Source organism: Cavia porcellus, unplaced genomic scaffold, assembly GCF_034190915.1.
Source record: "Cavia porcellus strain 051 isolate PalLab524CR breed Dunkin Hartley unplaced genomic scaffold, mCavPor4.1 scaffold_11, whole genome shotgun sequence".
NCBI classification, from domain to species: Eukaryota; Metazoa; Chordata; class Mammalia; order Rodentia; family Caviidae; genus Cavia; species Cavia porcellus.
Window position 1 is genome coordinate 1,018,285 of NW_026947494.1, and position 26,903 is coordinate 1,045,187.

At 59.5% G+C, this 26,903-nt stretch overlaps 1 protein-coding gene across 6 annotated transcripts; it reads right to left on the reverse strand.

Annotated features, from left to right (window-relative positions):
• Nucleotides 1-445: 445 nt before the first annotated feature.
• On the reverse strand, nucleotides 446-25,967 carry Slc6a3 (solute carrier family 6 member 3). 6 transcript variants are annotated; one of them, XR_010050382.1, is made up of 16 exons: nucleotides 25,901-25,967; nucleotides 24,300-24,625; nucleotides 23,254-23,385; nucleotides 17,829-18,060; nucleotides 14,067-14,205; nucleotides 13,465-13,599; nucleotides 12,880-12,983; nucleotides 11,777-11,901; nucleotides 9,521-9,633; nucleotides 8,676-8,804; nucleotides 8,152-8,251; nucleotides 6,806-6,906; nucleotides 5,312-5,479; nucleotides 4,639-4,710; nucleotides 1,721-1,852; nucleotides 446-1,603 (listed from the first exon to the last, which is right to left on the reverse strand). XR_010050382.1 is itself a non-coding variant. In XM_003462109.3 (15 exons), exons 2-15 carry the CDS (start codon nucleotides 24,583-24,585, stop codon nucleotides 1,580-1,582), a joined length of 1,860 nt encoding a protein of 619 aa, XP_003462157.1. In that variant the 5' UTR covers nucleotides 24,586-24,625; nucleotides 25,901-25,967; the 3' UTR covers nucleotides 446-1,579. The 6 variants fall into 6 exon arrangements, 4 of the variants coding, with proteins under 4 accessions (XP_003462157.1, XP_063114003.1, XP_063114004.1 ...); XR_010050383.1 differs by lacking the exon at nucleotides 8,676-8,804; XM_003462109.3 differs by lacking the exon at nucleotides 1,721-1,852.
• Nucleotides 25,968-26,903: the final 936 nt, after the last annotated feature.

A 26,903-nucleotide genomic window follows, 5' to 3' on the forward strand; every position in this document is an offset into this window, starting at 1 on the left:
TGTCTTCTACAGGCCTGGTCTGCATGGGAGCCCCTGCTACCCAAGTGACCAGTGATTGATCATGTGCCCCTGAAGGATGATCTTGGGCGTGGCTGGCTCTCATGTCCCCAGTGTCCCTGGTGACATTGCGGTGAGGGCTGGCGGTCACAGAGCTTGGGCTGTGGGGCTGAGCTGGGTGCAGGGAGCCTGGAGAGGCTGGTGGGGGCGCCAGGACTGGGCAGCAGTAAGGGCCCCGGAGTGGGGAGGTACTGTGTGCATCCATGGGGGACCTCAGTGGGGTGTCCTGGAGAGGGTGGGGGTTATCCTACACGCCCACCCCACTTGGGAGGTGTATGGCAGGTGGAAGGGGACAGACCTCCTCAGGGCAGCCAAGTGGCCATGACGTGCAGGGAACAGGGCCTCGCAGAACAACAGTGCCAAGCAGACGCGCAGCCTCGAGGTGAGGTCACTTCCAACATGGACTTCGTTTATTGTGCACAGGACCCACACACAACACTGACAGCAGGACAGGGACAGAGGCTGATTACACTGCTTTCTACATGGAGCCTCTCAGGCAGGGTCCTCCCAGCCAGGACCACAGGTGCTCCCCACGGGCAGGCGACTACAACCAACTTCCTACAGTCCACGTTCCCCTGCCCCTGGGGTGGAGGTGTACTTCCTGGCTGCAGCCCGCCTCTCTGCACAGCATGACTGCCGCACCACTCTGCGATGCCCATGTGGCCAGGAGCTTGCTCAGCCTCATGGCAAGAACGGGTGAGCAGGTCCTGCCATGCCCTGGGGTGGCCAGTGTGCTGTGGGAGGGCGGCAGAGGCAGGCGGGGCTCAGTCTTCACTGGTATTGCTAATTATTCTTGTAAACAAAACCCAGAACATCTGTAAACAGATATGCAGAAATAAACCGTGCACTTTGAGAATTTGTTTTGACACAGATAAATAGGATTTAAAATGCCAGTTCCTAGCAAAGGATATGTCCCAAGATGTCATGTGTGCTGGAGACCACTCAGGCTGGAGGATGTGGGCTCCAGGCACGCAGGTGGCCACAGTTGGGGACGTACTCAGGCCAGGTCCAGAGTGCAGTGGGCAAGAGTGGCTGTGGCCTGAGCTGGGTCCACAGAAAATCACTTCTCTCAGTGGCAAGGAAGCAGCATCCCACCACATGAACCAGCCTGGTCCTCCATGCCCCTGGATGGAACTCACGTGTGTGACAGGTGAGTGGTACCCTTGGATCACTGTCCACTCACAGCCTGGTGCCAGGAAAGGACTGTGTCAACTCAGCCTCTTCCCCTCTATGTGCTGCTCAGACTCAGCAGGGGACCTAGCTTTTAAATCTGAGCAGCACGAGTGGCCCAGGCAGCCCCTGAGGGTACAGGGACAGTGTAGGTACAGTTGCTGCATCCTCCTGTGGGGCATGGGCATCCACATAGGGCGGCAACTGGTTGGCCTCACTGCACGGATGGGTGCGGTTCTTACAGCGAGTCTGCCCAGGCTGTTTGTCCGTGAAGGCGAGGTCCCAGGGTGGACGCAGCCCTCTGTCTCCTCTCCCTGGTGAGGACCTGCCCAGCTGGCCAGGTCACTGCTTGCTACACCAGGAGCCAGTGGCGCAGCTGGAAATAAAAGGGACTACTCAGAGTGTGGGCAGCACTGTGTGAGAGCAGCCTCCCATGGGGCTCAGGCCCGACCTGACTGCCAGGGCTGCGGTCCACAATGCTGTAGTGCGGTACCTGGCATCTGCCCCTGTGCACCACCTGGGGCAGGAGGAGCCTCACGGCCCCAGCAAGTGTCACTGCTGGGGTGCAGACCTTGCTTGTTCAGCCTGTTTCTGAGCATCAGTAACACTCAGTGCACAGCTGTGTCTGCAAATGAGTAGAACGGAAGCCTGTTATGCAGCGCACGAGGGGCGCGACATGGGCAGGGCCTCTGCCCACGGTGCTCAGCCCTGTGGGCCTCACAGGATGTGCTGTGGTGAGGACCTGGTGGAGACTCTGGCTCTGGGACCTGGCTCCATGTGCCACCGCTGCAGGACAGAAGTGAGGGATGCGCACTGCTGGGAGGGAGGCAGCCCAGAGCCGGAGCTGAGGCTCAGATTTGCAGACTGGAAGCCCAAGCAGCTGCTCCACATGGTGAGACCCAGAGGCAGGTTACAGGGATGTCCAGAGGAGGGACATGATGACTTCAAGGAAGGTGTGTCCCTAGAAAGTGGGCAGATGGGGTGCAGACCAGAGGGTGGGCAGCTGGGCCCCAGAGGGCTGAGGGAAGACAGGGCAGACACGGCTGAAGGAGCCCAGATCTGATGGAAATAACAAACTCCACCAGCCCAGTGAACAGCAGCACCAAAAGCAGTATGTACTACACCCCACTGTGCACAGACACACTGAGCTGGAGACGGCAGAGGAGCAGGATGCCTCCTCACCAGTGGGAGGCTGAGACGAGAGGACTGCTACTTGGAGCCTAGCATGGTGACTTTTTGACTTAGTGAGAGTCTTGTCTTTAATAAAAAGTACTATCAAAAGGGTTGGGGATGTTCTCAGTGCAGAGGTCCTGTGTTCCATCTCTAGTACTGAAAAAAAAAAAACAAGCAAAAACAAACCAAAAGTCCCATAATGACACAATAACAACAAAACCAAAACCCAACGTTGCTTTCTGGGAATGTAGGTCTCATTTGAGCTAGCTCCTTTCTTGTATCTCTTGGCCATTTGTCATCTGTCAGTCTCCGCTGGCATGCAGCAGTCACCTACTGTCGTCTGTCTGGGGTCTGTTTGCCTCTCTGCTTTCCACCCGCCTGCTGCCTGTTACAGGAGGGGCCGCTATGGTGGGCAGGGCCAGGGAGGACCTGAGGGGCAGGCGCAGGGTGGCAGGGGGAAATGTTTGGTTTTCACAGGGTGGGCTCAACAGACGGCCACATGTGCCCCATTGCACGGGTACAAACCCCGAGCCCCAGTCTGCACTCAGTAAGCGACCCAGGCAAACATGCCCAGACCTAGGAAAGGACAGGGAGGCGAGAGGACAGGGCAGCAAGAGGCCAGGCGGCCATGTGACCATGAAGCTTCAGAGCCGCCTGGGCTGAGAACCTGGCTGCGGACAGCAAGAGAAACTGAGGCCAGCAAGTCATGAGCTGATAGTAGAGCCTGGGGGTCAGGACCAAGACACCAGGGAGCAGCAGCACCTGCTGTCCAGGGCCCCCACATGATGGGGTGGGCAGAGAGGGCCACCCCTGCCAGGAGGACTGTGAGCCCCCTGCCACCTAGGGATCCTGAGAAGCCAGGCCAAGCCCCAGGGACAGCAGCTATGCCTCCAGGCGTGCAGGCATGCGGGGCGCCCTGGATGAGGCAGCTGCTCTTGATCAGGGGGCCCAAAGTCCTTGGGGCACTGGGACCACGAGATTCAGCCCAGCTTCAGACAAAGTGAAATATCTGCCAACTTCAGGAAACCGTGCAGTGAACCGAAGTACTGGATTCAGAGCAAGCGGAGAGAAACGAATAGGATGAGAAAAATGACCCGAAAAGGCCAGAAAGAAGGAGGCAGGCAGCTAAGCCGGGCCAACAGGATGAAGCGGCAGTGAGCCAGCTTCTGTGCACTGTGACTGGTGACCGGTGACTGGGGCAGGCCATCAGGGAGTAGCCATCCCGCCGGGCTGGGATTGCAACAAACGCCTGAGGTTAAAGTTAACGCTGCATTCACCCCAGCAAGAGGGCTGAGAGCAGCAGTGATGGGTCTGGGCTGTGTTTCAGGGAGCTGAAGGGACCTCAGGGACCAGGGGCCAAGGGCCAGGATCAGGGGCGGGTGGAGCCCTGGATCGTAGCGGCCGACGCAGTTGGCAGCAGAGGCAACACAGCCCACAGGGAGGGGCAAGCTGTCAGCAGACACGCAGAGGTCTCGTCAAAGCTGGGCGGATGTCCGTGCACAACACAACCACGTTACAGAGAAACAAGGGGTCCCCTGGGAGGCTGAGGCAAGAGGATCACAAGTGTGAGTCCAGGGGGCTGGGGATTTAGCTCAGCGACATAAGCACCTGCCTTGCAAGCAGGCAGTCGTGAGTTCGATCCTGGTACCGATAAAAATGAAAAATGAAAGAGACAAAAAAAAAAAAAAAAAAACAAGTGTGAGTCCAGCCCCAGGAGACTCCGTGAGATGCAGATGTCTCCAAATGAGAAGTGAAAAGGGGCTGGAAATGCAGCCCAGCGTGAACGGCTGGGTTCAGTCTCCACTACTGCACCAAGAGACCTCCAAGCAGACTTCTACGCCACTCGGGAATTGAAGTCACACCGGAAATTAAAATATATTTAAAACCAATCACTAAAAAAACCTGCCAGAACCCATGGAAGGCAAGAAATGGGGCACCAGAGGGGATTCCCAGCCCTGCACGATGAATTAAAAGGGAACCAGGCTGAAAAGGACCTGAGGCCGACTGAGGAGCCAGCCATAAGGGGACAGAGCTGGCCGGGAATTGGGAGGGGGAACCACAGCTTGGTCGCCTGTGAGGCCGCTGCTGAGGGCGTAGAGGGTGGATGCGGCGGTCAGTGTTGGGGACTGGGCTGCTCACAGCCAGAACCTCCCAGCCCCGAGCAGCCCCGAGCAGCCCCTGGGCAAAGAGCCGCCCTCTGTCATCCTGTCCCTGCCAAGGGCTTGGGTGGGCACTCACCGTGAACTGGCGCACCTCTCCTCGGTTCACAAGCTCGCGGTCCTTCTCGGGTGTGATGGCCTGGGCCAGTTTCTAAGACAGAGCCAGGCACAGTGGACATGTGGTCACACATGCCTGAGATCAGGACCTCAGGCAGGCAGTGCCAAGGTCCATGCCCGCCTTGCAGGATGGTGCTGGGGCCCAGGACCCAGAGCCCAGGGGTTAGTGCAGCGGGTGCTGAGGGCACATCCCTCCCCACCTCCCACAGAACAGCCTACCGGAGCCTGACCACAGCATCCAGATGGCCCGGACTCTGGGGCTCTGTCCCACTGGTGTCTGTGGGCACCACACATGCATGGGCCTGCCCACAGACACAGCATGCGCACAAGCACAGGACACATTAACACACAGGGAGGCACATACCCAGACAAAGTGCACGGGTGTATGAGGCACATGCAGACACACACTAACTCGGCCTGTGTACACCTGTACACTCAGGATAAAGGCAGACACAGACACTTGGTGTGCAGACACCAGTGACACATGTGACACACAAGGATGGGGAATGCCACTGCAGCCCCACCCCAAGGGCCACAGATCAGGTAGGATTGGGCGGGAGCGGGCAGGGATAGGGATGTCGTCCTGAGCTGGTGCCCTCAGTTGGGGAGACACCAAGTGGGGGCTGTACACCCACCTCTCGGAAAGAGCCTGGGAGGCTGCAGAACTTGTAGGCCGCATAGATGGGCACCATGGCCATGGAGGAGGCGGCAACTGCCCAGCCCAGTGCGTTGGCCCAGGCGGGGAAGACGTAGGAGCCGTAGTGGGGGGGTCTGAAGGTCACAACGCTGACCACAACCACAAACTGAAACCAAGGACACAGTCAGCAGGCTCCCTGAGGGACGGGTCAGACAGGCAGCAGGGGCTTTCAGCTATGCTGTCTGCCCAGGCGCAGCTGTCCTGCCCTCTCATCCTTTGCTGGGCACCACAGCCCAAAAGAGCTGGCCACTGCTCAGGGCACTGCTTGGGCACTTCTTGCAATCTGCATCCTGTGTGGGAGGCAGGGCTGTCTCCGTGTGATCTGGAGAAAGTGACAGACTACGGAGTGGGCCGTCACCTGGGCTCTGGGTGGCCCCCTAGCCAGCAGCATACACACATCCTGCTTCTGTAAATGTGAGTTCGTACCCACGCACCTGGACACACACTGCCTGCTACACACACAGTGTGCACCTACAGGGCACTACACGTCTACAGAGCACCGTGCGCCTACACGGGTATTACACGTCTACTCAGGTACTACGCGGCTACACGGGTACACATGTCTCTCGGGTACTACATGTTCACACATACAATGTGTGTGCAAGTGGACTGCACATCTACACGTACACCCCGGGCACTGTCTGTCTACACACATCCTGTGCCTCTGTGCACACTGCGTGTCTTGCTGCCAGCACCTCCTCGGAAGTCTCTGGAATCTCGCACAGGCCAAGTCCTACACAGGACACTGGTGAGCACAGGGCTGGCACGGGGCTGGCCTGGGACACTCATCTCACCTGGCCATACTCGCAAGCTGGAACCCAGCTGCTGCCACTTCCCGCTGTGCCTGGTCTGGGCTGTCTGCTATCTCTTCCCTCTGCCTAGCACCCCGAGAGCTCAGTGGCTGGGGAACCAGCTCACGGGTAGAGGACCAGGAAAATTCACTGCAGGCCCTGCTGGCCCTGAGGCAGCTCCAGTGGCCCTCTGATGGGCCTGGCCCTGCCCCCAGCAGCTCCTGGCATCGGCAGGGCCAAAGCAGTGCAATCCCAGCCAGCGGTCTCAGCCACCTGTCCCAGCAGCCTGGCAGGTGCAGACTTTGCCAGCTTCCCCTGGCCGAGAGTGTAAATTGAGGTAATGGCAGGTCACACTGAGGAGGGCCCAGGGACTTGGGGGACGGAGCCTGCCTCATTCCTATCCTGGGTTCTGGTATCGTCGGCCTGAGTCCCATCCTCCTCCTGCCAGAGGCAGGAGCATGGCTAGCTTGGCCCAGGTGCCCGGATCATGCGTGCATCACTTCTGAGGTCCCTGGGAGAAGGAAGCCGCCAGCAGACCAGGGACACCATGCTGCGCCTGCCTGCTCTTTGGGACCTGGGGCCCTCTGAAGCAGATGCAAGCGGCAGGTGGGGCTGCTGAGGACCAGCTGCACATGTCTTACCAGAAGGAAGCAGGGGCTGACCAGCTTCCAGCACAGCCGCCAGTAGAGGCTGGGCCGCCGGCCCGTCATTTGTTTGATGTCCTCGCTGAACTGCCGGACACCTGGAGGAGGCGGGGCCGTGGGGCATCAGGACCACGTGATCACAGACCCCCACCCCACGGACCCCCAGCTGCACCCAGGCTCCCCAGAGGGGCCGCACCCATCCACTCGTGGCCTTGCTGGCTGTTGGACCCCATGTGTGGGCTCAGCCTGACGTCCCTCTGGCTTGGCCTGCACCCAGGACAGCTGCCTGGCAGGCCCCGCCCTGCCCCTTTCCTCTTCCGGTCCCATGGCCACTCTCCACCGCCTCCCTCCCTCTGCATCTGGCATTTCTATACTTTTTAAAAATTGTGGGAGAAGCATGGCACACACGTGTAACCTCAGCACTCAGGAAGCTGGGCAGGAGCATTGCTGTGAGTCCAAGACCACCAGCCTGAGCTCTAGCAGGACCATCTTTAACTCGCAGCACGACAGTGAATTCACCTCTGTAACCCTTAGGTGCACAGTGCAGTGTTAAGTGCCCCCGTGGCTGTGTAGCTGTCGCACCTTCCACGCCCTGGTCTCAGTTTGTCTGTGGTAAGCTCTGCCTATTCCCACTGCCCGCCTATCTGCAGCCCCATGTCTTCACTGTCTTCTGCCTGACCCACGTTGAGGGGCATGTGGTATCTGCCTCTGGGGACTGGTGCTCAGCAAGCGTCCCTGAGTTCATTCAGATCACAGTACCCTGCCAACCCTTTTGAAGGCTGCATAATGTTCTGCAGCTTGTATAGTCACCCACACTTAGGCGAAGTGACTTCTGGAATGTAATAAACGACATTTTTTCTCCAACAGCAGCCCTGGGCCCACTTGGGGAGGTGGGTTTTTCTTTCAGTTCTGTTATCTAACTTGTAAGAACTGGTGAGAAATGTGAGCAGGCTCCCTCGCACTGCTGGCCTACTATGTGATCTGGTGCTGAGGTCAGGGAGAAGGCATGGTCACCCTGGCATGTGTGGCTGGTCTCCCAGGCAGCCACCAGCCCCTCAGAGGTACTGTAGGGTGGGCAAGGCTGGCACCCTTCCCATGTTACAGACAGAAAACCCGGAGCGCGTTGAGAGACCCAGCCAGCACCAGCCTGGGTTCCTGGTGCTTCATCCGATGTATGTGTGGACGTCCTGGGCACAGTGGCCATGGCTGGGGCGGTGGGCAGGGCAGTGCCTGAAGTCCTGCTCGTGAGTAAGCAGCCGGACTTGGGTCCTGTCTGCACTAGGGCATCGCCTCCTGGGGCGGCATCCTCAACCTGCCCAGTGCCAAATCCTCACCGTACTCACCATAGAACCAGGCCACCCCAATGGCCTCAATGAGCACCCCAAAGAGGATGGACGTGCCAGCTGCAAAGTGGTCCAGCAGCGTGAAGACGTAGATGCCCCCCTGGAAGAGAGGGGCATGACGGAGCCTGGCCAGCCAGGCTGCAGACCCTGCTCTGAGGTGCTTCTCTTGGACTGGCCCGGCTCGCAGACATGCTCTGTGGGGCGCTGAGCCCCGAGAATCCCCCCATCAGACCTGCCCATTGCACCTCAGAGGGCATCATCAAGCCTCGCTTCTCACCTCCCACAGCTCCGGGGGTGCTGGGAGCAGCTACCTCCTCAGCCCCAAGCAGTGTCTCCCAGCACTCCAGTGGGGGACACTCCTGCAGGTCCCCAACTGCAGGCTGCCTGCCCCTCTTGCCACTGTGGGAGCTTCCCCAGGGACTCCTAGCTGGCCACATGCTGGGTCTCCCACACTCAGCACCCCCAGCTTCTGCTGCACAGCTGCCCATCCCATGGGGCCCAGACGCGAGCAGGGCAGTGCCTACGTTGGTGACGCAGAAGAGTGACAGCAGGAAGGTGCCCAGCACGATGCACAGTGTGAAGAGCTCCCGGTGCCGGTGCAGCAGCTGGAACTCATCGATGAGCCCCGTGATCACCGACTCCATGCCGCCCATCTGTGGGCACAGGCACGGCACTCACACCCACCTGTCACCCTGAGGTCAGCCTGGCACAGCAGGGGACACGGCCTTGGCAGGGGCCTCTCTGGTGACAGGGCCCTCAGAGAGAGGTCACAGGGCAGGGCAAGGCAGGCCACCTGGGTGACATAGTACTGTCCCCTCATGCAGGACCAAGGGGCGGAGCTCCACCCTGTTGTCTGGAGCAAGGCGGCAGAGCAGGCCTGCACGAGTCGTGATGGGAAGCCCCGGGCAGCCTGACATGGGATTGGGGACCTGTGTACCCCCTGAGCACAGGGAGGGGGCTATCCTCCTGGTGCAGAGATGTGGGGACAAGGGAGGCCCTGTCCACCCAGCAGGCTGTGATCCTGAGAGGTGGGGTTGCAGTGGAACCATCCCCTCAATGTGAGGCCTTGGGTCACACTCTAGAAGTGTGCTGAGCCCCAGCAGCTGGACAAAGACACAGGCAGCTACATGGCCCTGGCTGGTCCTGGCGCCCAGGGCTCAGTGGGGTTGGGGCACTGATGAGGAGGACCTCGGACTGGGTACCACAATGGCACCAAGACAGCCTGGCCAGGCCAGTACTGTAGTCAGACGCTGTCCTGAGGGTTTTGCAGGGAGTCTGCACACCAACACCAACACCCTGGTGCAGAGAGAGGGAAAGCTCAGCTCTGCCGCCAGCCCCCCATCCCCGGGCCCCTGGGCCCCACACTCACAGCACTGTCGAGCCCCAGGGTGAGCAGCATGATGAAGAACACCACCGCCCAGGCCGACGACAGCGGGAGTGTGGCGATTGCCTCCGGGTAGATGATGAAGATCAGCCCAGGGCCTGCGGTCAGAACCCGCTGTGTGGCAGGGGTTCCTACTCCCCAACCCCAGTGTGAGGCCGGCTCAGCCTGGGGCACTCGGCCAGACCACAGCAGTTCTGGGCACACAGAGAACCCCCACCCAACCATCCCCAGCCTGGCGGCCTTGCCACGCTCACTTGTGCCCACACCAGGCCATGGGGCACCGGAGGGGTGAAGGCCAAGGCAGGGACAGGCAATGAGAGGACTGAGGGGTTTCTGGAGTGGCCCCAGTGCTAGATAAAACATCAGCCTCATTCCTGTAGGTGCTCCTGGGCAGCTCTTGTGAGTGTGCACTCACACACACATGTGCAAGCACACATTGCACAGATGTGCAAGCATGCACACACACTTGCACAAACACACAAGCAAGCACAGACATACACATACACACAAGCAAGCATGCACTGGCACACTCACACATGTACACCTGCATCCTAGTACAAGGCACACGTGCACACACACACTCAGCTGCTGGAGCATGGTCCTGACCTCCATCCCTGGGCACTAAGGAACCCAGCCCCTCCCCTTCTGTGCTCAGGTGGATACAGCTGTGACCTCTAGGTAGACATGGGACAGCTGTGAGTGTGGCTCCTGTTCCCACTGCCCTGACAGCAGGGACCCTGGAAGCCACACAGAGGTCTGGGGCTCAGGACAGCAGGGCATTCTGTGGCTCCCATAGATGCAGAGGCAAGGGACACAGAAGAGAGTGGTGCCCTATGCCACCGGGACCTGGCCACCACACAGCCCCGGGGGCCCAGCCTGCAGGAGACCGGACCCAGTCAGGCACCCATTCTGATGGGAGGCAGTGGCCCTGCAAGGAGACACACACAGGGTGTGGCCCATAGGGATGATCCTCTTCCTCGGCACCAGAAGGTGGGGACCGTGGGAGGGGTAGGACTCCACAAGGCTCAATGTGCTCTCAAATGATCCCACCAGGGATCCCACCTGTGTGGTGACACTTTTCATGGCTCACAGCCATGTACCTGGGCCAGTCACCTTTGCAGAGTCCTCTTCTACGGGCCTGAGTCTGGCTCCTAGCCATGGGGACTGACATTTAGCAATCACTGTCTCCTGGGCCTCGGGACCGAGCCCAGGTTAGCTCTACCACTGAGCCAGCCTCCACCCTCAGCCCTTTCAAGGAAATTTTATTTTGAGATGAAGTCTCACTAGGTTACCCAGGCAGGACTTGAAACTGCAATCCTCCTGCTTCTGCTTTGCTCAGTGCTGGGGTGGCTGGCATACACCCTGCACTTGGCATCTTTTGAAAAAACCAAAGACCACAAGGTGGCCATGGTTTTATGAGATCCTAAGGCCAGCCAGGCAATGGGGTTGGACCCAGGTGCCCTGGAATTCCCAACTGCCCAGTGGTCCACCTGGGCTGGGCCACAGGCTCCTTGGAGACTGAAGCTTAAATGCCACAAGCTGCAATCCTGGGAAGCTCCTTCCCCACTCGGTGGAGATAAAGACAGCGCCAGCTCTTCCTCCCTGCACCCCAGCGACATTTCACCCGCAGTCTGCATGCCAGGGCCGCCAGTGACATTTACTTTGCCTGTTAGGAAATGCGTGGAGGATGCTGCCCCACTTGCAGGGCGATGGGTTTTCAGGGCGACTGCTATTTATCATAATAAAGGGCAGGGAGCCAGGCGTGGAGCAGCCCCAAGTAAAGTTCACCTCTGGACTGATTTGCATTCTGTCTCCTTTTTCAGCTTTATCAGGTCTGTCTGGAGGGCAGACCCCAGTCTCAGGGACACCCAGAGGGTCGCCCCAGCCTGGCTTTTGGCTGTAGACCCCGCCCATGTCCTTTTTGCAGAGGGGGCCTCCATGCTCAGCTCTCTAGCAGCTGTGGGGGATCAAGGCTGACCCCTCAGTCCTCAGCACATGGGTGACAGGGCCCACAGCTCCCCACATTCCCTTCCCACACCCGAGGCCCCAGAAGAGATCAGACAGCAGAGATGCCTGTGGGACAAGAGCTCCTGATGTGGCATGGGCACTGAGCCCAGCCCCAAGCAGACGCTTGTTGCCAGCTTAGCCCCCAGTCTTCACTTTGGCCTTCACCTTGGCCATTGCCACCTGAGCACCGAGGGTTGCAGGTCAGGGTGTGGTGTGGGGGTGCACAGGGCTCACCGTCCTTGGCCACGTCCCCGATGGGCACGCTGTGTTTCTGGGCCATGTACCCCAGGAAGGAGAAGACCACAAAGCCCGAGGAGAAGCTGGTCAGGGAGTTGATGGAGGTGGTGAGGATTGCATCCCTGCAAGACAAGACCGATGTCCTGGTGCTGTGGGCAAGACCCCCGTGGCCTCCCCCCAGCCTTGCTCTTAGGTCCCCACGTCTTGGCCTGGGAGGAAGTCCGGGGCCCGACTTCCTGGACATGCACAGGTGGCTGCCACTCTGCAACTGCCTGGGGCCATGTGGGCTCAGGGTGGGATGGAGCCTGAGCATACGGGTAGGGCTCTCAGCACAAATGTGTATGATGGGGATCCTGGGAAATACAGACTCCCCACAGCGGGCTCCAAGAGCTGAAATAAAGTCCCATGCTCACCTGGGCTGCAAGGACCCTAGTCAGGCCAAGAAACCTGAGGGCCAGCAGCAAGGGAGGCCCTGGAGTGCAGGTCCTTCTGGATGTCACTGCCCTCCCAGCTCCCCGGATGGCCATCTGCTGCTGAGGGGCTGCACACGCCATCCAGAGAGTGGCAGACCCACGTGGACACAGACTGGGCTCGAGCAGGGTGATCTGGGACCTGGACCTGCTGTCCTTCTCCTGGGAACCTGGAGGAGCTGCCTGGCCATTTTGCTGCGTGCTGTCTTTATTTTTAGTGCATTTTTATCCCCAGGATGTGAGAGTAAACACAAGCCCATAAAGGTCAAAGAAAGCAGGCCTCAGATTTAATTCTACTCCTGTTTTTAGGAGGATTTGGGCCAGCTTGAGGCTATGGGCAAAGCAGGTCCTCCAGACCCTGGTGGTGCTCACACTCAGGTGGGAGGGAGTGAAGCGGGGCCCTGGGAGAGCCGAGCTCTTGGGGTGGCCAGGGCGGAGGGCAGAGGCTGCCCCCACAGACCCCAGCACAGTCCCCACGCAGCCAGGCTTCTTTAAGGCAAGGGGGTTCTGCTGCAAGCTGCCTGGCCTCGTGGATCAACGTTTTGCCAGCAGTTTCTCTCCCTCCCTCTGGTTCTGAGCTGGGTCCCACCTTGGGGCAGCCTGGCCATCACTACCGGGGCCCGGGCTCACCGATAGCAGTTGTTGGTGAACTGGTTGTAGCTGGAGAAAGCAATCAGCACCCCAAACCCAACACCCAGAGAGAAGCACACCTGGGTGGCAGCATCAATCCACACCTATGAGCCAAGGGAGGGGTCCCAGGTTAGAGGGGCCTGCCAGGCTCTGGCCAGTGGGACCCCGTGGAGCTGACCTGCACCCCTCCCCACCCTGGGGTTTGGAAACAGTAGCAACAGCACGGCCCACTCGGCTCGGTAGCAAAATCAGAGAGGTTGTCTGGATTTCCGGGGTGTCAGGGCTCACGCACGCAGGTACCTGTATAACCTACCCACAGCCCTGGCTCCTGCTCGGTGGGAGCCCTGACCCCACTCAGCCTCCCTCCCGCCCAGGACCCCTCACACCCGGAGGTGTAGGAGACAGCTCAGGCTGCCTGAGATGGACGCTGCGCCCCACTTGTCAGCTCACAGCTCGGACACACGTCGCTGTCACTGCACTATGTGGCATTTAAGTCTCAGACATGCAGAGTGGTGGGCACTGCTGTCACCCTCAGGAGGCTGAGGCAGACTATGTGTCTGTGGAGCTCACGGAGGGCACGCTCACCGACGCCTCGCAGAGCCGGTAGAAGTCCACACTCAGGTAGGCCCGGATGCCGTCGATGGCTCCCGGGAGGGTGAGACCACGCAGGAGCAGGGCGGTGAGGACCACGTAGGGCATGGTGGCCGTGATCCACACCACCTGTGGGAGAGGACCACGTCACGGGCCACTCGTTCAGTCCTGCCAGGGCCTGATGGGCACCATAGAGCCACCTTGTAGCAGGGTGAGGAGAAGCGCCCTCTGCTGGGGCAGCAGCGGTAGGTAGCCAGGCAGGAGCAGGAGCGGCAGCCTGAGGCCCTGGGGCTGCCGGTTCCCTGGGGGTGGGGCTGAGCACAAAGCAAGGCAGACAGTGGTCGTGGTGGGGGACCGGATCCTGGCGGGCAAAGGGGACTGAGTGTGTGCGGAGACAAAGGTGGCCCACCAGTCTGGGGCTCTGTGCCCAGCACAGCTATCCCGGGATCACTTTGCTCAAAGCAGCCTGGTTGAGGCCCAATACTCTGCCAGGAAGACAGAAGACCCTGCTGCTCTGTCCTCCTCTGCACGCACCTCGCCGTGGGCACCCTCTGCCCAGATGCTCCCAGGCACCTCGAGTGTCCACTCCGCCTCACCTTGCCTGAGGTCTTCACACCCTTCCACAAGCTGAAGTAGAGCAGCACGATGACCAGCACTAGGCAGGCCGTGAGCTGCCAGCGCGGCGGGCCCAAGTCGTCAATGCCGTGGCTCAGGTGCAGGTGCAGCACGCCGCGTCTGGGGGCAAGGCTGGGTCAGCTGCAGGACCTGCCTTCCCTTCCCACTCCTGCCAGTGAGCCCCGGAGAGGCCCTGTCCTTGCCCTCCCCCCTGGGGAGGCTCCACCCCTGCCCATCTGTGCCATCCTTCCCCTCCTGCCTCTTGCCCTTGAGCCCAGCTGAGTTGAGGCAGTGCTCCACCCCTACCCTCAGAAGGACAGGAACTCCGGCCTGTGAGGAGCCCAGCACAAGCCTGGTGCCCAGGGGTGGCCTGGGCACCGAGCAGTGATGCCACATGCGGCCCTGTGCTTTCTGAGGGTGACACCTGACTCCTGCTGCATGAAGACCAGATCTGGGACAGTGCTGGCCAGGCGTGATCAGGAGTCACCCTGCATGTCCTTCTCAAGAGGACAGGTAGATTGGCCTGGGTGCTGCCTCAGTAACTCATTGGACTCCACAGATGGCCTGTGGGCAGCCATGGGAAAGGCACCGTCCTTTCCACTGGGCTCTGCTTGGGGGAGGAGGGGCCATGTTACGAAGAAGATGCTGCAGCCCACACATGCTTTGACTGTGGGTCTGCACTTCTTCTCCGAAATAATGCCGAGCCCCAGGTTGCATCTCTGCCCACCCAGGCCTCGTGAAGAAACCTGGCTATTCTGGCTCTCGCATTGCAGCCAAGACAGAGCCCTGGGAGGTGGGCAGCTGGAGAGAGTCCCTATAACCTGCACACTGGCCACGAGGTTGCACTGGGCACAGGACACAGCCCCGGGAGACTGGGAGCTCCCAGAGCTCAGCAGGGTATGAGGCCACTGCACAGCTGGTGTGACCTGGTCACAGTGAGCAGGGCCACCTGTGCCGCTGAGGTTGGCCCCAGCCAGGTGGGAAAGGCAGCTGAGAGCCAGAAGGCCAGATGGCACCCGATCGCATTGCCTTCCCACCTGTGAAATCTCACATCCAGACAGGGAGCACCCAAGCTGCACACTGTCCATGTGAAACTCGCCAAGCCTCATACAAATTAGAGAGCACGACCAGAGCAGGAAAACGTGGCCTGAGTCCAGGAGGAAACTGGAAGTGGCCACACACACAGGTTAGCTTGCAATGGCCGGGAGAGCTGGAAGGCAGCGCCGAAGCGCTCTTGGAAGAAGCTGTGGGCTGACTGCACCAGCTCGCCCTTGTAGTGGACTCTTAGACGTGGCATGAAGGAATAATTAGGTAAATCTGGCTTCATCAAGTCTAAAACATCTGGGCATCACAGGGCTCTACCCAGCAAGGAAAAGGCACAACCTCAGCGCGAGACCAGGAGAAGGGATCGATGGAGGAGCAAGGGAGGGGGGTGTCAAGCAGGGGAGCAGTAAGAGGGGAGACGGAGCCCAGCCACACGGCCACTGCCATACCACAATCCCAGTCACGAGACAGAGGTCACCCCTCAGATGCAGTAGCGAGGGCTGTGCCCACGTTAACAACACACACGGGTTAGAAACGAAAGCCACGAGAGTCACTGCCCCTCCCAGTCCTGCAGGACGCCGCCATCAGACAGAGCGAACTTGGGGAGCAGGAGTGAGCCAAGCAGACTCCTGAGAGGGGCCACACACACGCTCCTCCTGTGGAAGCGTCACTCCCGAAGGACACAGACACACCCGCGACCTCTCTCTCAGTAGTGAAGACGGCAGTACAGGGACTGTCCCTAAGGGTGAGAAAACCTCCCCACCAGGAGCACAACCTGGGGACACTGCAGTGCTCTGCCCGACAGCAGTGGAACAGTGCATGACTTAAAAAAACAAAACAAAAAAAAAAAACAAAAACGGAATTGCACCATTTCCAAGGCTGGCCTCTGATTGCTGACCTCAAGTGATTGTCTTGCCTCAGCCTCCGAGGACTGGCTTGACAGGCAGCATCACCAAGCCTGGCAAGAAGCATATTGTTTTTATTTTTTTAATTTATTTAATTTTATTTATTTTTTCGATACTGGGGATTGAACTCACGACCTTACAGGACCCTAAAGGTGCAAGCTTTACGCCTTCCTAGGGGTGTGCCTGGGAAGCTACCACCCCTTCCACCACGACCTGCATGACAAGGTGTGTGTGGGCTCCGGACCCCAGGGACCTGAGCATGCCAGGCTGCCTTGGGGAGCCCCGTGTGTGTGCAGGGTGAGGACTTGTGGTGTCACCAAGGGCCTCCTGGAACAAGGGCTGAGGGACTTCTCACACTGAGAAAATAACTTCATCCTCTCCTCCAGCACCCCCTGCATTGCAGAGCACAGCACTAACCCCTCTCCCTCTCGTCCTCTTGTCCTCTTGTCTGAAAGTCTCTTGGATGACTTGAAGGTCTCTACTACCAAAGAGGAGACAGATGCCCCCCACACATCACTCCCGATGTTTCAAATTGCACAAACCCCATGGGAAATTAGACACTTGAGCTGGAAATCCTCATCCGCTTTTGCCTGTCAGACCCACTCACACACAGACGATTCTAGTGCCAAGCGGCCCACAGGCTCCACCGCGGCGTTTGCGGTGCCTCCTCTGCTGGCCACATGCTGCCCCAGGCTTGGGTCACTTGGCTGGGGCACTGTGGCCAAGCCTCGTTCCCTCCGCCAGAGTTTTGCATCTGGGAAATGGAGCAAGGACAGTCTCCCGAGACCGTGCCAAGGCCACGGAGGATTCAGAGCCGTCCTTCACTCAGGGTACCTGTGCCTTTATCTGCCCAGCATCCCAGCTTGCGCCCTGCTCTTCTGCACCTTCCCCAGCAGTCAGTGGGCAGTCGCCCCCTTTGCTGTCCATGTTGAAGGACAAAGTCCCTCCTGCTACACAGGCAGTGGACCCCCACACAGACATACGAGTGGGAATGCATAGCCAGCAGAGCAGCACTGGCCACATGAAATCACAGACCTGCTGCAGGTGCTGCGGCCCGTCCTCTGCCAACGCCAACACTGCGGATGGGAGGGGCCAGTCAGGGAGAGCCAAAACCCAGCCCAGCTTGCTTGCTCCTGTCCTGCAGTGGCTGGCAGGGGCCCTGCCACTCACACACTCACGACCCCATTTCCGCGACGCTTGCTGGAAGCCACGATTCTTCCAACACATGGCAGGGGATGGCGGGCCCAAGAGTCCTCCCGGATCGGCCCTGGTGACAGTGGCGGGACACAGAAGCTGACTAGACAGCAGACCCAGAGAAAAGCTTCTGGGGAGGCCTAGCCTGCAAGGGGGAACCTCAGGCCATGGGGGCGCGTGGGTCAGGGACAGGAGAGCAACAGTGGAGGAAAGGAAACCCATCCGTGACGGCAAAGACCTCAGGAGCAGTGCACACCTGCGCAGGTAGCCAGCCTGTCTGAGAAGCGGGCTTCGATCATGGTGCTCAGAAAGGTGGCTTTCCCACAGGAGCTCAGAGCCCACACCTGAGAGGGGGCCTGACGCCTGAGAAGTGCAAGAGGGGGACTGGTGCCATGGTGTCTCCAGCCTCCCCGCCCACCCTGCAGCAGGAATAGGACAGAACTGTGAGGGGCTGCCTGTGTCCACCCCTGCCCAGAGCTGACCCTGCTGGGCTCTACTGAGCCACATGACTACCCGGGGCATCAGAGGTCCCCTCTCAAGTCTGTGCAGGGTAACTGCGCCCTCAGCACTGCCCCCCATCCCACACCGACCCCCACATACTCAAAGTACTCGGCTGCAGGCGTGGTCCCGAAGGTGCTGTTGAGGCCGGGGCCAGTGCTGGCGTTGCCCGAGGGGGCGTCGGAGCAGTTGGGGCTGTTCCAGGTGTTGTTGCAGTGGGTCCAGGGCAGCTCCACGGAGAAGGAGGAGAAGAAGTAGTGCAGTGCCCAGGCGATGATGACGTTGTAGAAGAAGCCCACGTAGAGCGAGATGAGGATGACTGTGAAGCCCACCCCTGGCAGGGACAGCACAGAGCCACTCAGCACAGTCACCATCGGCCACTGTCTGCCCACTCATGGTGGACATCTCCACCCAGCAGCAGCACCCTGGCATCCTGGGTGTCAGGCAACTCCCCAAGACACACAGCTTGTGGAGGGCTGCGCCCCACTCCACATGGGACCTCAGAGAAGGGGCCGCTCACCTTCCGGAGCATCTCTCCCCACAAAGACATCAGGGTGTCACCAGGGCCAAGACTGCTTTTGTACCTCCAGGGACCCCTGTGGCCAGCCAGGGACACGGGATCACTTGGGGCCACTGAAGACCATTCAGGGCCACCCAGGCACACCAAGGCCACCCATAGCCATGCAGAGCCAGGGAGGACCACACAGAGAGCAAGGGACACCCGTGGCCACCACAGCCACTGAGGCTCACCCAGAGCCACCCAACCAGGGGCCACCTAGGACTAATGGGCCCAGATAAACCACTGGAGTCATGCACAGCCACCCATGGCCATCACATCAGCCAGGGCCACTGAAGGACACCCACACCAGCAGAACCATCAACGCTGACTCAGTGTTACCACAGCCACAGACAGTACAGAGGGACAATAGGAGCTCTGTGGCCATTCACAGCAACTCAGGCTCACCTAGGGACCAAACTGGCCGTGGCTACCCAGGGGACATAGGGCCACCAAGAGTCACAGGGCCATTCACAGTCATCTGTGTCCTTCATGGCCAATAGGGCTTCCCAGGGCCCACTGAGGTCATCCATTGTCATACATTGCCCCAGATACCAGGAGAAGCAGAGTCAACTGAAGCCATTCACAGCCACCTAGAGCCACCCAGGCCAGGCAAGGCCTGTAGGGTCTCTTGGGGTCATTTGTGACCACCCAGGCCATCCATAAACACCTAAGGCTTCTCTGGGTTATCTAGGGCCATGTGTGACCACAAAGGGCCCCCGGCCATACAAGGCCACCCAAGACCACCCCGGGCATGTAGAACCATCTAAGGCTCCCAGGGCCACACAAAGCCTCTCAGAAGGTTGGCATCTGGGGTTGGTCATTCAACAGTGCTCCTGGTGACCCGGAACAGGATGCCATGTGTGTAGTCACCAGGCTGTTGCCTTCCTGAATAATGGGTAGATGGCCTGGCAGTTAGCAGGCTCCTCCCTTGGTTGAGGGATCTTCCTCAGGCGGTGCTGGTCATGCGTGCCATTGCCGCTGTGATTCACCTGACTCAGCTCCACACAGAACCCTCTTTATTGCAGAATTTCCTCTCAGCTGTGCAAGGTCTAAGCTACACTGTGAATTCACTTTAGTAAAACTCGGTGGCAGCTTGTCCTGTATGCTGGCCTGGAGGAGGGGGCAGGGCAGGAACATGTCTTCAAGGGGACTTTTGCAAGTGGCTTGGGTTGCTTTTTATGGTCCTAATCTTAAGGAGAAGCTGTTTTCCTTCTTTTTTTGATACCAGGGATTGAACTCATGACCTCACACTTGCCAGGCAGGCGCTTGTGCACTGAGCTAAATCCTCAGCCCCCAGAGAACTCACATATACGGCCCTGTTGTTGGGAAGCCAAATTGTTGGGAAGCCATGTTGTCGGGAAGCCATGTTGTCGGGAAGCCTAATTAGAAGCCACATTATTGAGAAGCTGTGTTGTCAGGAAACCTTACTACTAGGAAACCATGCTGTTCCAAAGTGTACCACGGAAGTTTCTCTGGCAGCCAGTCGACCACGGATGTCCAGTCTGAAACTGTTTAGGGTTAAAACTTTGTATACCAAATACTCAACTCTGGGAACTCAAAGAAGCCTTTGGTCAAATGCAAGAGCAGATCCAAACCCAGAGTCTAAAGGAGGGGCTGGTCTTTCTGGGGCCACTGCTGTGTGGAGGGCCCTTTGGCTTCATGGCAGATAGTGGTACCAAGATTCACAAGAAAGCAGGTCTGCCCTGGCTGATGTGGCTCCCAAAGCGAGTGGTGCATGTGGCTGGTGACGTGCAGTTCAGCAGTCTCAGAGCCTCTCCTGTGTTGTCATCCCAGTGCCCCATTGCCTGCTGAGGAAACTGGTGTCCCAGGAAGGAGGTGCAAGTGTTGGCCACACATCCAGTCACTCTGAGCACTGCCCTCCAAGAAGCCAGAGACTCAGAAAGCCATGGGCCCATGCCATGAAGCATGGCCCTTGCTAGCCTACCCTACATGGCCAAGCTACTCCTCAGCTCACACAAGACCCAGTGAGAGGTGTCCACCTGCTTACCAGCTGTCAGATAGTCCCTCAATCGCTGCCCTGCACACCCCTCCTGCTCTAAGGAAAGCTCCCGCAGATGCTTCTCATTTGCCACTATCTCTGCGTGTCCCAGGAAATCTCAACAGAAACCCAGCACAGCTCCCTGTCCCAGGGACTTCAGGGTTGGACATGAACAGCAGCCCGCATGCCCTGCAAGAGCTCCCAGGTGGGGCTCTTGGAAGAAAGGCAGGAGGGCGGCTTTCCAAAGCCCAGGTGTCCTTAGTGCTGTGAGAGTGCACGTGTGTGCAGGCATGTGTTCTGTATGCACTGCACGTTCACTATGTGTGCATGTGTGTGTGCTGTGGTGCTATGGGTGCCTATGTATGCTGTGTGTGCTCACATGCTCATACCAGAGAGGCCAGCATGGGGAGGGAGACCTAGAGAGGGAGGGGGAGGAAGAGGGCTTGAGGCTGATATTTAAGGACAAAGCTCCTTGACCGTGGTGGCTGCGTCTGTACGGAGGTCACCAGGAGCCTCTCTAGCTGGGGTGATGCTACTGGCTCTGGAGTTGGCCTCAGACACAGCTGGGCCTTGCCCTGGACGTCACTGTCTGTCCCTCGCCCTGATTTTCACCAGTCAGTGGGCAGGTCTTGGGAGTGAAGCTCAGCACTTGTTGGGATGGTGCCCAGGGCCGAAGCTCCCAGATGCCAACCGCCTGGGGAGGCCACTAAGGAACTTAGTTCCTTAAGTGCTTAGTTCCTGGGAAACCATTCCGGGTGATGTAGCTGCTGTCACCACTCACCACACACTGTCCTATTCACAGAGAAAAGATCCAGTAGAGATTTTAGGAATGAGGCCTAATGCACAGAAGAGAGAAGGCACAGGGCCCGGGGTGTCCAGGGCACCAGGCTCTGCCTCTCAGGCTGTAAGGAGCAGCTGTGTCCTTACACGCTGGCCTGTGGCTGTCCCAAGTGGATAGCAGGAAGTCCCCTCTTGGCGCTGTGGCCCCGTGAAGCTGGATCTCTCCTGTGACTTCAGATCTGTCCCTGATCACAAAACGGCCCTAGAGCCACACTGCTCATGTCCTGGGACTCACAAGGTCCCAGAGATCATGGCAAGGAGGTGGCGGTGGTCCAGGGTACGGCCTGTAGGTGGGCAGATTGCTGCCTGCCACCTCCTCCAAGATCATGCCAAGCAGGCAGCCACCACCTGGGTCTGCTTCCCTGTGGTGGGTGCTGCCATCCTGCAGGTGGCAGACTTTCATCCCCTGCATCCCAAGTCAAATCTTCAGCACTCTGTGGGGCCCTGGCGCTCCTGGGGATCACTGGACAGATTAAATCTGAACGGTTGTAAATTGCGAGATAAAAGCCCATGGCAATAGCTGGTTGGGAGTCCCGGGCTTGTGGACTCACATCCAGGTGGACACAGCTCTCACTACACTCCCACTGAACAGACAGGGCCACCGTCCAGCTCCCTGGTGGGGCAGTGAGCAGGGTGATCTGAGTTGGTGCCCTGCAGCAGGACTGGGCCACCCCGCAGAGCAAACCCTGGCCTCACACAGTCTCTGGTCCCCAATACCTGCTCCACCGAAGACTTTGAGCTCCCAGATGCCACCAAAGTGGTGCCTGGGCTGAGCTTCACTTGGCCCCCACCATCTGGGCCATGCTGTCCACTCCAGGGCCACAACACCGATGGGAACAGGCCTGGAGGACACAGCAGTTCCTCTGCCTCTGGAGCTATAGGTGTGGCATCACAGATCACTGAGTCCATACAGTTCAGTAAGTGGACAGTGCAGTGTCCAGTCTGCCTCATGCATCAGTCTCTAGAATTCCAGGGTCTCCAGATTGGCTGGCCAGCACCTCCTGGGGGGGCATGGTGGGGACAGAAACACACTTGGGCAGCAATTTTTGTTTTTTATTTTTCACTTTTTGGGGTAGTTCTTTTAAACTTTGACTCCTGCTCTGAGATCCCACTGGATCCCCACACACATCACCCCAGAAGAGAATTCTCTGGAGAGAGAATCAATCGCTCAGCTTAGGAAAGCACGGTGGCCTTAGGGTCACCACAGGCCCTTGGGGCCCTGCAGAGCCTGTCTGCTACCCTGAGTCTCTGCTGCTCAAGTGGCCTCCTGGAAGATACTCAGCCACTGTCCTAATCCAAGAGCAGAGAAAGCACCCCAAAGGTCCAGGAACCCCCCAGGTCCTGAAACCTAGAGCCTGGCTTGGCGCTGGACAGGTGCAGACCACATCCCACTTTGCTCTCCTCAGGTGATTACTCAAGCCCCCATGCCTGGTCTGCATCTCCAGCACCCAGCATGGCATGCGCACGCCAGCTCTGCGGGACCCCCAGCGGGGTGGGGAGAGGACCTGGGAAGGCAGCTGTTGGGCTGGTCACCTGGACTCAACACAAGGCAGCCTTGCACCAGCAGCTCGAAGGCTTGGTGAATGATAGAGAATGAGATGGATGAATATAGAAAGAGGCTGGGTGGAGATAGCTGGGTGAGAGATGATAAAAGTGGACAGGTAGATGATGGACAGATGGAGGACAGATGATTGACAGATAGAGGATATATGGATATATGGTGGAAGATGAACAGAGATGATGGAATGAGATAGAAGGATGATGGGTGGATGGAGAGATGATAAATATAGATAGGTAGATGATGGACAGCGAATGGACTGAGGGGTGAGAAGGTTGGGTAGGTAGATTATGGGTGGGCGGATGGATGACTTATGGATGATGAATAGATGACAGATCAATAGATCAATGGATGCTTAATCTTGTGTACCATTTCAATACCCTGACCACAGACCATCACCACTGAGGCAGGCATGTCCCCAGCACCATTGAGGGACTCTCATATCCAGGTCAGGACCTGTCCCTAAAGCAAGACTCAGGTTAGCACGAGGTGCGGGAACCCCATGCCTTAGCAAGTAGGCCTGTGTGCATGCTCTGATGCCCACTCGCCCATACCCCAGGGTGTGCCTTACCCTTCAGGATGGGGCAGATCTTCCAGACGCCGGCGGCCCCCTCCCTGTTGAACTGCCCAAGGGCCAGCTCCATGTAGAACAGGGGCATCCCGGCGATCACCATGAAGAGCAGGTAGGGTACCAGGAAGGCTCCTGTGGGCAGATGGCTCCTTGAGCAGAGGGAGCTGCGGGGCAGGGGTCACCTTTTGGGATGGGGCCCTGCTGTCCCGGTGGGTGTGATCCTCTTCTCTAGGCCTGCCCCCCACTCCTCCTGGGTCACAGCGAGACCCCAGCAGAGGGGAGGCCCTGCCCACCAGCTGTGCTGGTGCCACCTGCTCACTCTGGCCCTCCAGACCCACTCTTCATGATCCTCAGGGGCTCCTGCATTCACAGCTTCCCTTCCCTGCAGCCTTGGCTGGGGTCCAGGTGCTGGTGGGACCTGTGGTTGGGACCCCAAGTTCCTCCTGCCTCCTCATCAGCCTTGGGTGGTCTTGGCTGGGCTCCATTCTGCTCTGGGGCGCTTGGTCCCCTCATCTCCAAGAGGAGCCACGAGGCCCATGCACCTGGGCATGCGACTGGCATCCCCAGGAGAAGCCTTGCAAATGTCTGGCCCAGGGAGCCCATGGGCCCAAGCCAGACAGGAAGGGAAGGAGACTCGGGAGGAGCGCCCAATCACACAGTCCCAGCTCCCCATCTGGTGGAGATGGGGGAAGGACGGTGAGGCGGACACACCTGAGTTCAGGGCCTCCACACTCTCTGTGTGCACTGATTGTATCAACCAGACTGCAGGGCCTGAAGGCCTTCTGAACTTTACTTCCCAAGGGAAGACTGTCGGAAACGAAGGCAGAGCAGAGCCGCCCAGGCTGCTGCCTCCTGGTTCTCCCTCCGTGGCCCTCTGTGCCCCTCTCAGGGTCCTGAGCAGACTGGCAGCTGAGGAGGAGGAGGAGTCGGTACCACCACATATGGTCAGGAGCTGGGTCTCCCTGCAGTGTGTGCGGTCTCGGGGCACCTCCATCTGCCATCCAAGGTACTCACTGGGGCCTGGGTGGAGCCCGGGCAGCACTCACCCCCGCCATTTTTGTAGCACAGGTAGGGAAACCGCCAGACGTTGGCCAGGTCCACGGCAAAGCCGATGACGGACAGCAGGAAGTCGATCTTCTTGCCCCAGGTCTCACGTTCCTGGGCCCCCGTGGGGCTGTGGGGCGCACTGATGAGGGTGGAGTTAGTGAGCTGCACCCCATTCTGCTCTTTGACCAGGACAAGCTCCACCTCCCGAGGCCCCATGGCGTTGGGCTCCTTGGCCGGGGCCACCACTGAGGATGTCAGCCCCACGGGACACCTGCGCCCGCTCATGGCTCCCAGGATGCGGGGCTCTGCGTGGCTTCCTCTTGGTCTTCAGCCGATGTGAGGAACACAGAGAGCATGGGGTCAGTGCCTGGGCCGAGGGCAGAGACCTGCGTGCTCACCCCACACACCCACACTAAGGGGCACAGCTTGGTGGCGCTGGGTTTCACCGGGGTCACACAGGACCAGAGGCATATACGCAGGCTGGCTCCTCCTCCCCAAGCCCACTGGGTCAGGCACAGTGCAGCACCTCTGATTTCTTGCCCAGCGGCATGTGCCAGGGAGCGAGCTCACTCCCCTCAAACACGCTGACGCTGTTCTCACACAGCACGGGCAACTCAGCACCACTGCTAACCCTTGACAGGCTCCAGAGCCCCAGGAGTAAGCATATCTGTGAGTCCCAGGGAGACCAGGGACAGGTCTGCCGAGGCCCCTCCTGCCCAGGCTGCCCTCCAGGCAGCCACGGTACCCAGAAGCCTCTGAAACTGGCTGCAGCCAGTCCTCTGCTGTGTATGCTGGTAGCACCCCGGGATTAAAATAAAGAGCAAAACCCTCAGCCACATAGGTGGGGGTTTGGAAATGGTCTGACAGCCCAGCTCTGCTGTGCCCACCTGAGTGGCCAGGGGCACTGGGGGCTCTGCTGGGAGACAGTGGCCGCATTCCCAGGGCAGAGCTTTCAGGGTGTCAGTGTGGGTAGGGAGCTGGCCGGGCTGGGCTGCTGACACTGTGCACAGGACCACCTCAGACCCGGCCCCACCCGACTTAGCCTCCTGAAGCTAGGGCTCCCTGCAGAAGTTACTCTGTGCTGCTTTTTCCTGCTCCTTTGGCTCAGGGTGACAGGCGCTGGACCACACACACCCTAAGCAGCCACTCCTGAGATAGGCAGTGGAGCACGAGGGTTCGAGGGCTTGGAGCCCGTGCAGAGTACGGCACAAAGTTCGGAGCCTGGGTGTCTCTGTGGAGACCGGCTGCGGGGGATCAAGGGATCCGCAGGCAGAGAGTCGCGGCCCCTCCTGAGCCCGGACCTCGGACCCCCCCCCCCCAAGCATCTCCCTGCCCAGCAGAGCCAGAGCTGGTGAGAGCCCCACGCACCAGGCCCCAGCAGCCGGCAGTTGGGGCACTGAGCCCCGCACTGTCCCAGGCCTCAAATTGGAGAGGGCCAGGTCTACACTGGAGCCAGGTACGTGAGAAGCAAAGCGGCCACCGCCCGCCGCTAGGATCCGGGCGCAGCGCCCCGCGCCCCCCAACCCTGCACCCTTGGTTGCAGCGATCCCGCCTGATGGCGCCTGCCCTGCCTGGCCTCGGGGTGTGGGCACAGCCTCACCTGCCGCCACCTCCTTCGCTTCTGCCTGCGTAGTCCGCGGAGTTAACGCACAGTCTCTGGTGCTGGGCGTGCAGTCTTGAGCTCTTATGCAGCCGCTGGGGTCCGTGCAGCCCCGCCCCGCCCCGCCCCGCCCCGCCCCTGGAAACTCCTAGGAGCCAGGCGCGCTTCCAGACACTTCGGAGTACAGACTGCGGGGCCAGCGCGAGCAGCCCGAGTCTCCCCACACATCCTCGTATCCTGGACTCAGCAGGATCCGGACCCTGCCCGCACCTCCAGACCCCTTATCGGTGCATGGCTCTCCTAGTGTTGGTGTTGGGGTGATGCTCTGCTAGTGTCCCTTGCCCTCCACCGGCGTGCTCTCTGCCTGCTGGCTCAGGACTCCACATGGGCTCCTCTGGTCCCCCAGACGGCGGTTCTCTGTGCCCCAAGATTTGTATATCACGGCGCACACTCTGGAGCCGGGCTCCAGGCTCCTCGTGTGGGAAGGCAGTTTCCCGGACCTGCCTGGCAGCCATCGGGCTGCCCCTGGCTCCAGGACTGGACGCAAAGTCCTCAGTGCCGGAGCTGCGATGTTACTGACACCAGACCAGAGCCGAGTTCAGGGTGGAGGAGGTCCCTGGGTGAGTGAGGTGCCTTGGCTCTGCCATCTGGGTTAGGGTCAGGGCTGGGTTCTCCCCAGAGGCAGGGAAGTTGGGGCCTTGGGGGCAGTCAGCCTCAGCCTTGCTCTGGGGGCGGAGCAGCACCACCGAGTTCACCTCTCCCGGGGCCACACCCTCAGGCTCTCTGAGCCTTGTAGCCCTGTTGGTTGCCTGCCTCCAGGCTGAATGAGACCCAGTGGGGAGAAGGGCCGAGGCCTGCTGTGTGTGCTCCCCCACAGCTTAGCAGGTGACCTCCAGGCCAAGACCCTGCCATTGCAGTCTGCTGAGGGCACCTGTGGGCTGGAGCAGGTGGGAATCCCCAGGGAGGAGGCAGAGCTCCTGGGGCTGCTGCTGGGGACACCGGT

Coding starts and splice junctions, on each gene's coding strand:
- Slc6a3 (XM_063257933.1), bottom strand. CDS start 24,585: ATGAGCGGGCGCAGGTGTCCCGTGGGGCTGACATCCTCAGTGGTGGCC. Junction 23,386..24,299: donor GTGCTACAAAAATGGCGGGG/GTGAGTGCTGCC, acceptor ATCTGCCCACAG/GAGCCTTCCTGGTACCCTAC. Junction 14,206..17,828: donor CCTGCAGCCGAGTACTTTGA/GTATGTGGGGGT, acceptor CCTTGCCCCCAG/ACGCGGCGTGCTGCACCTGC.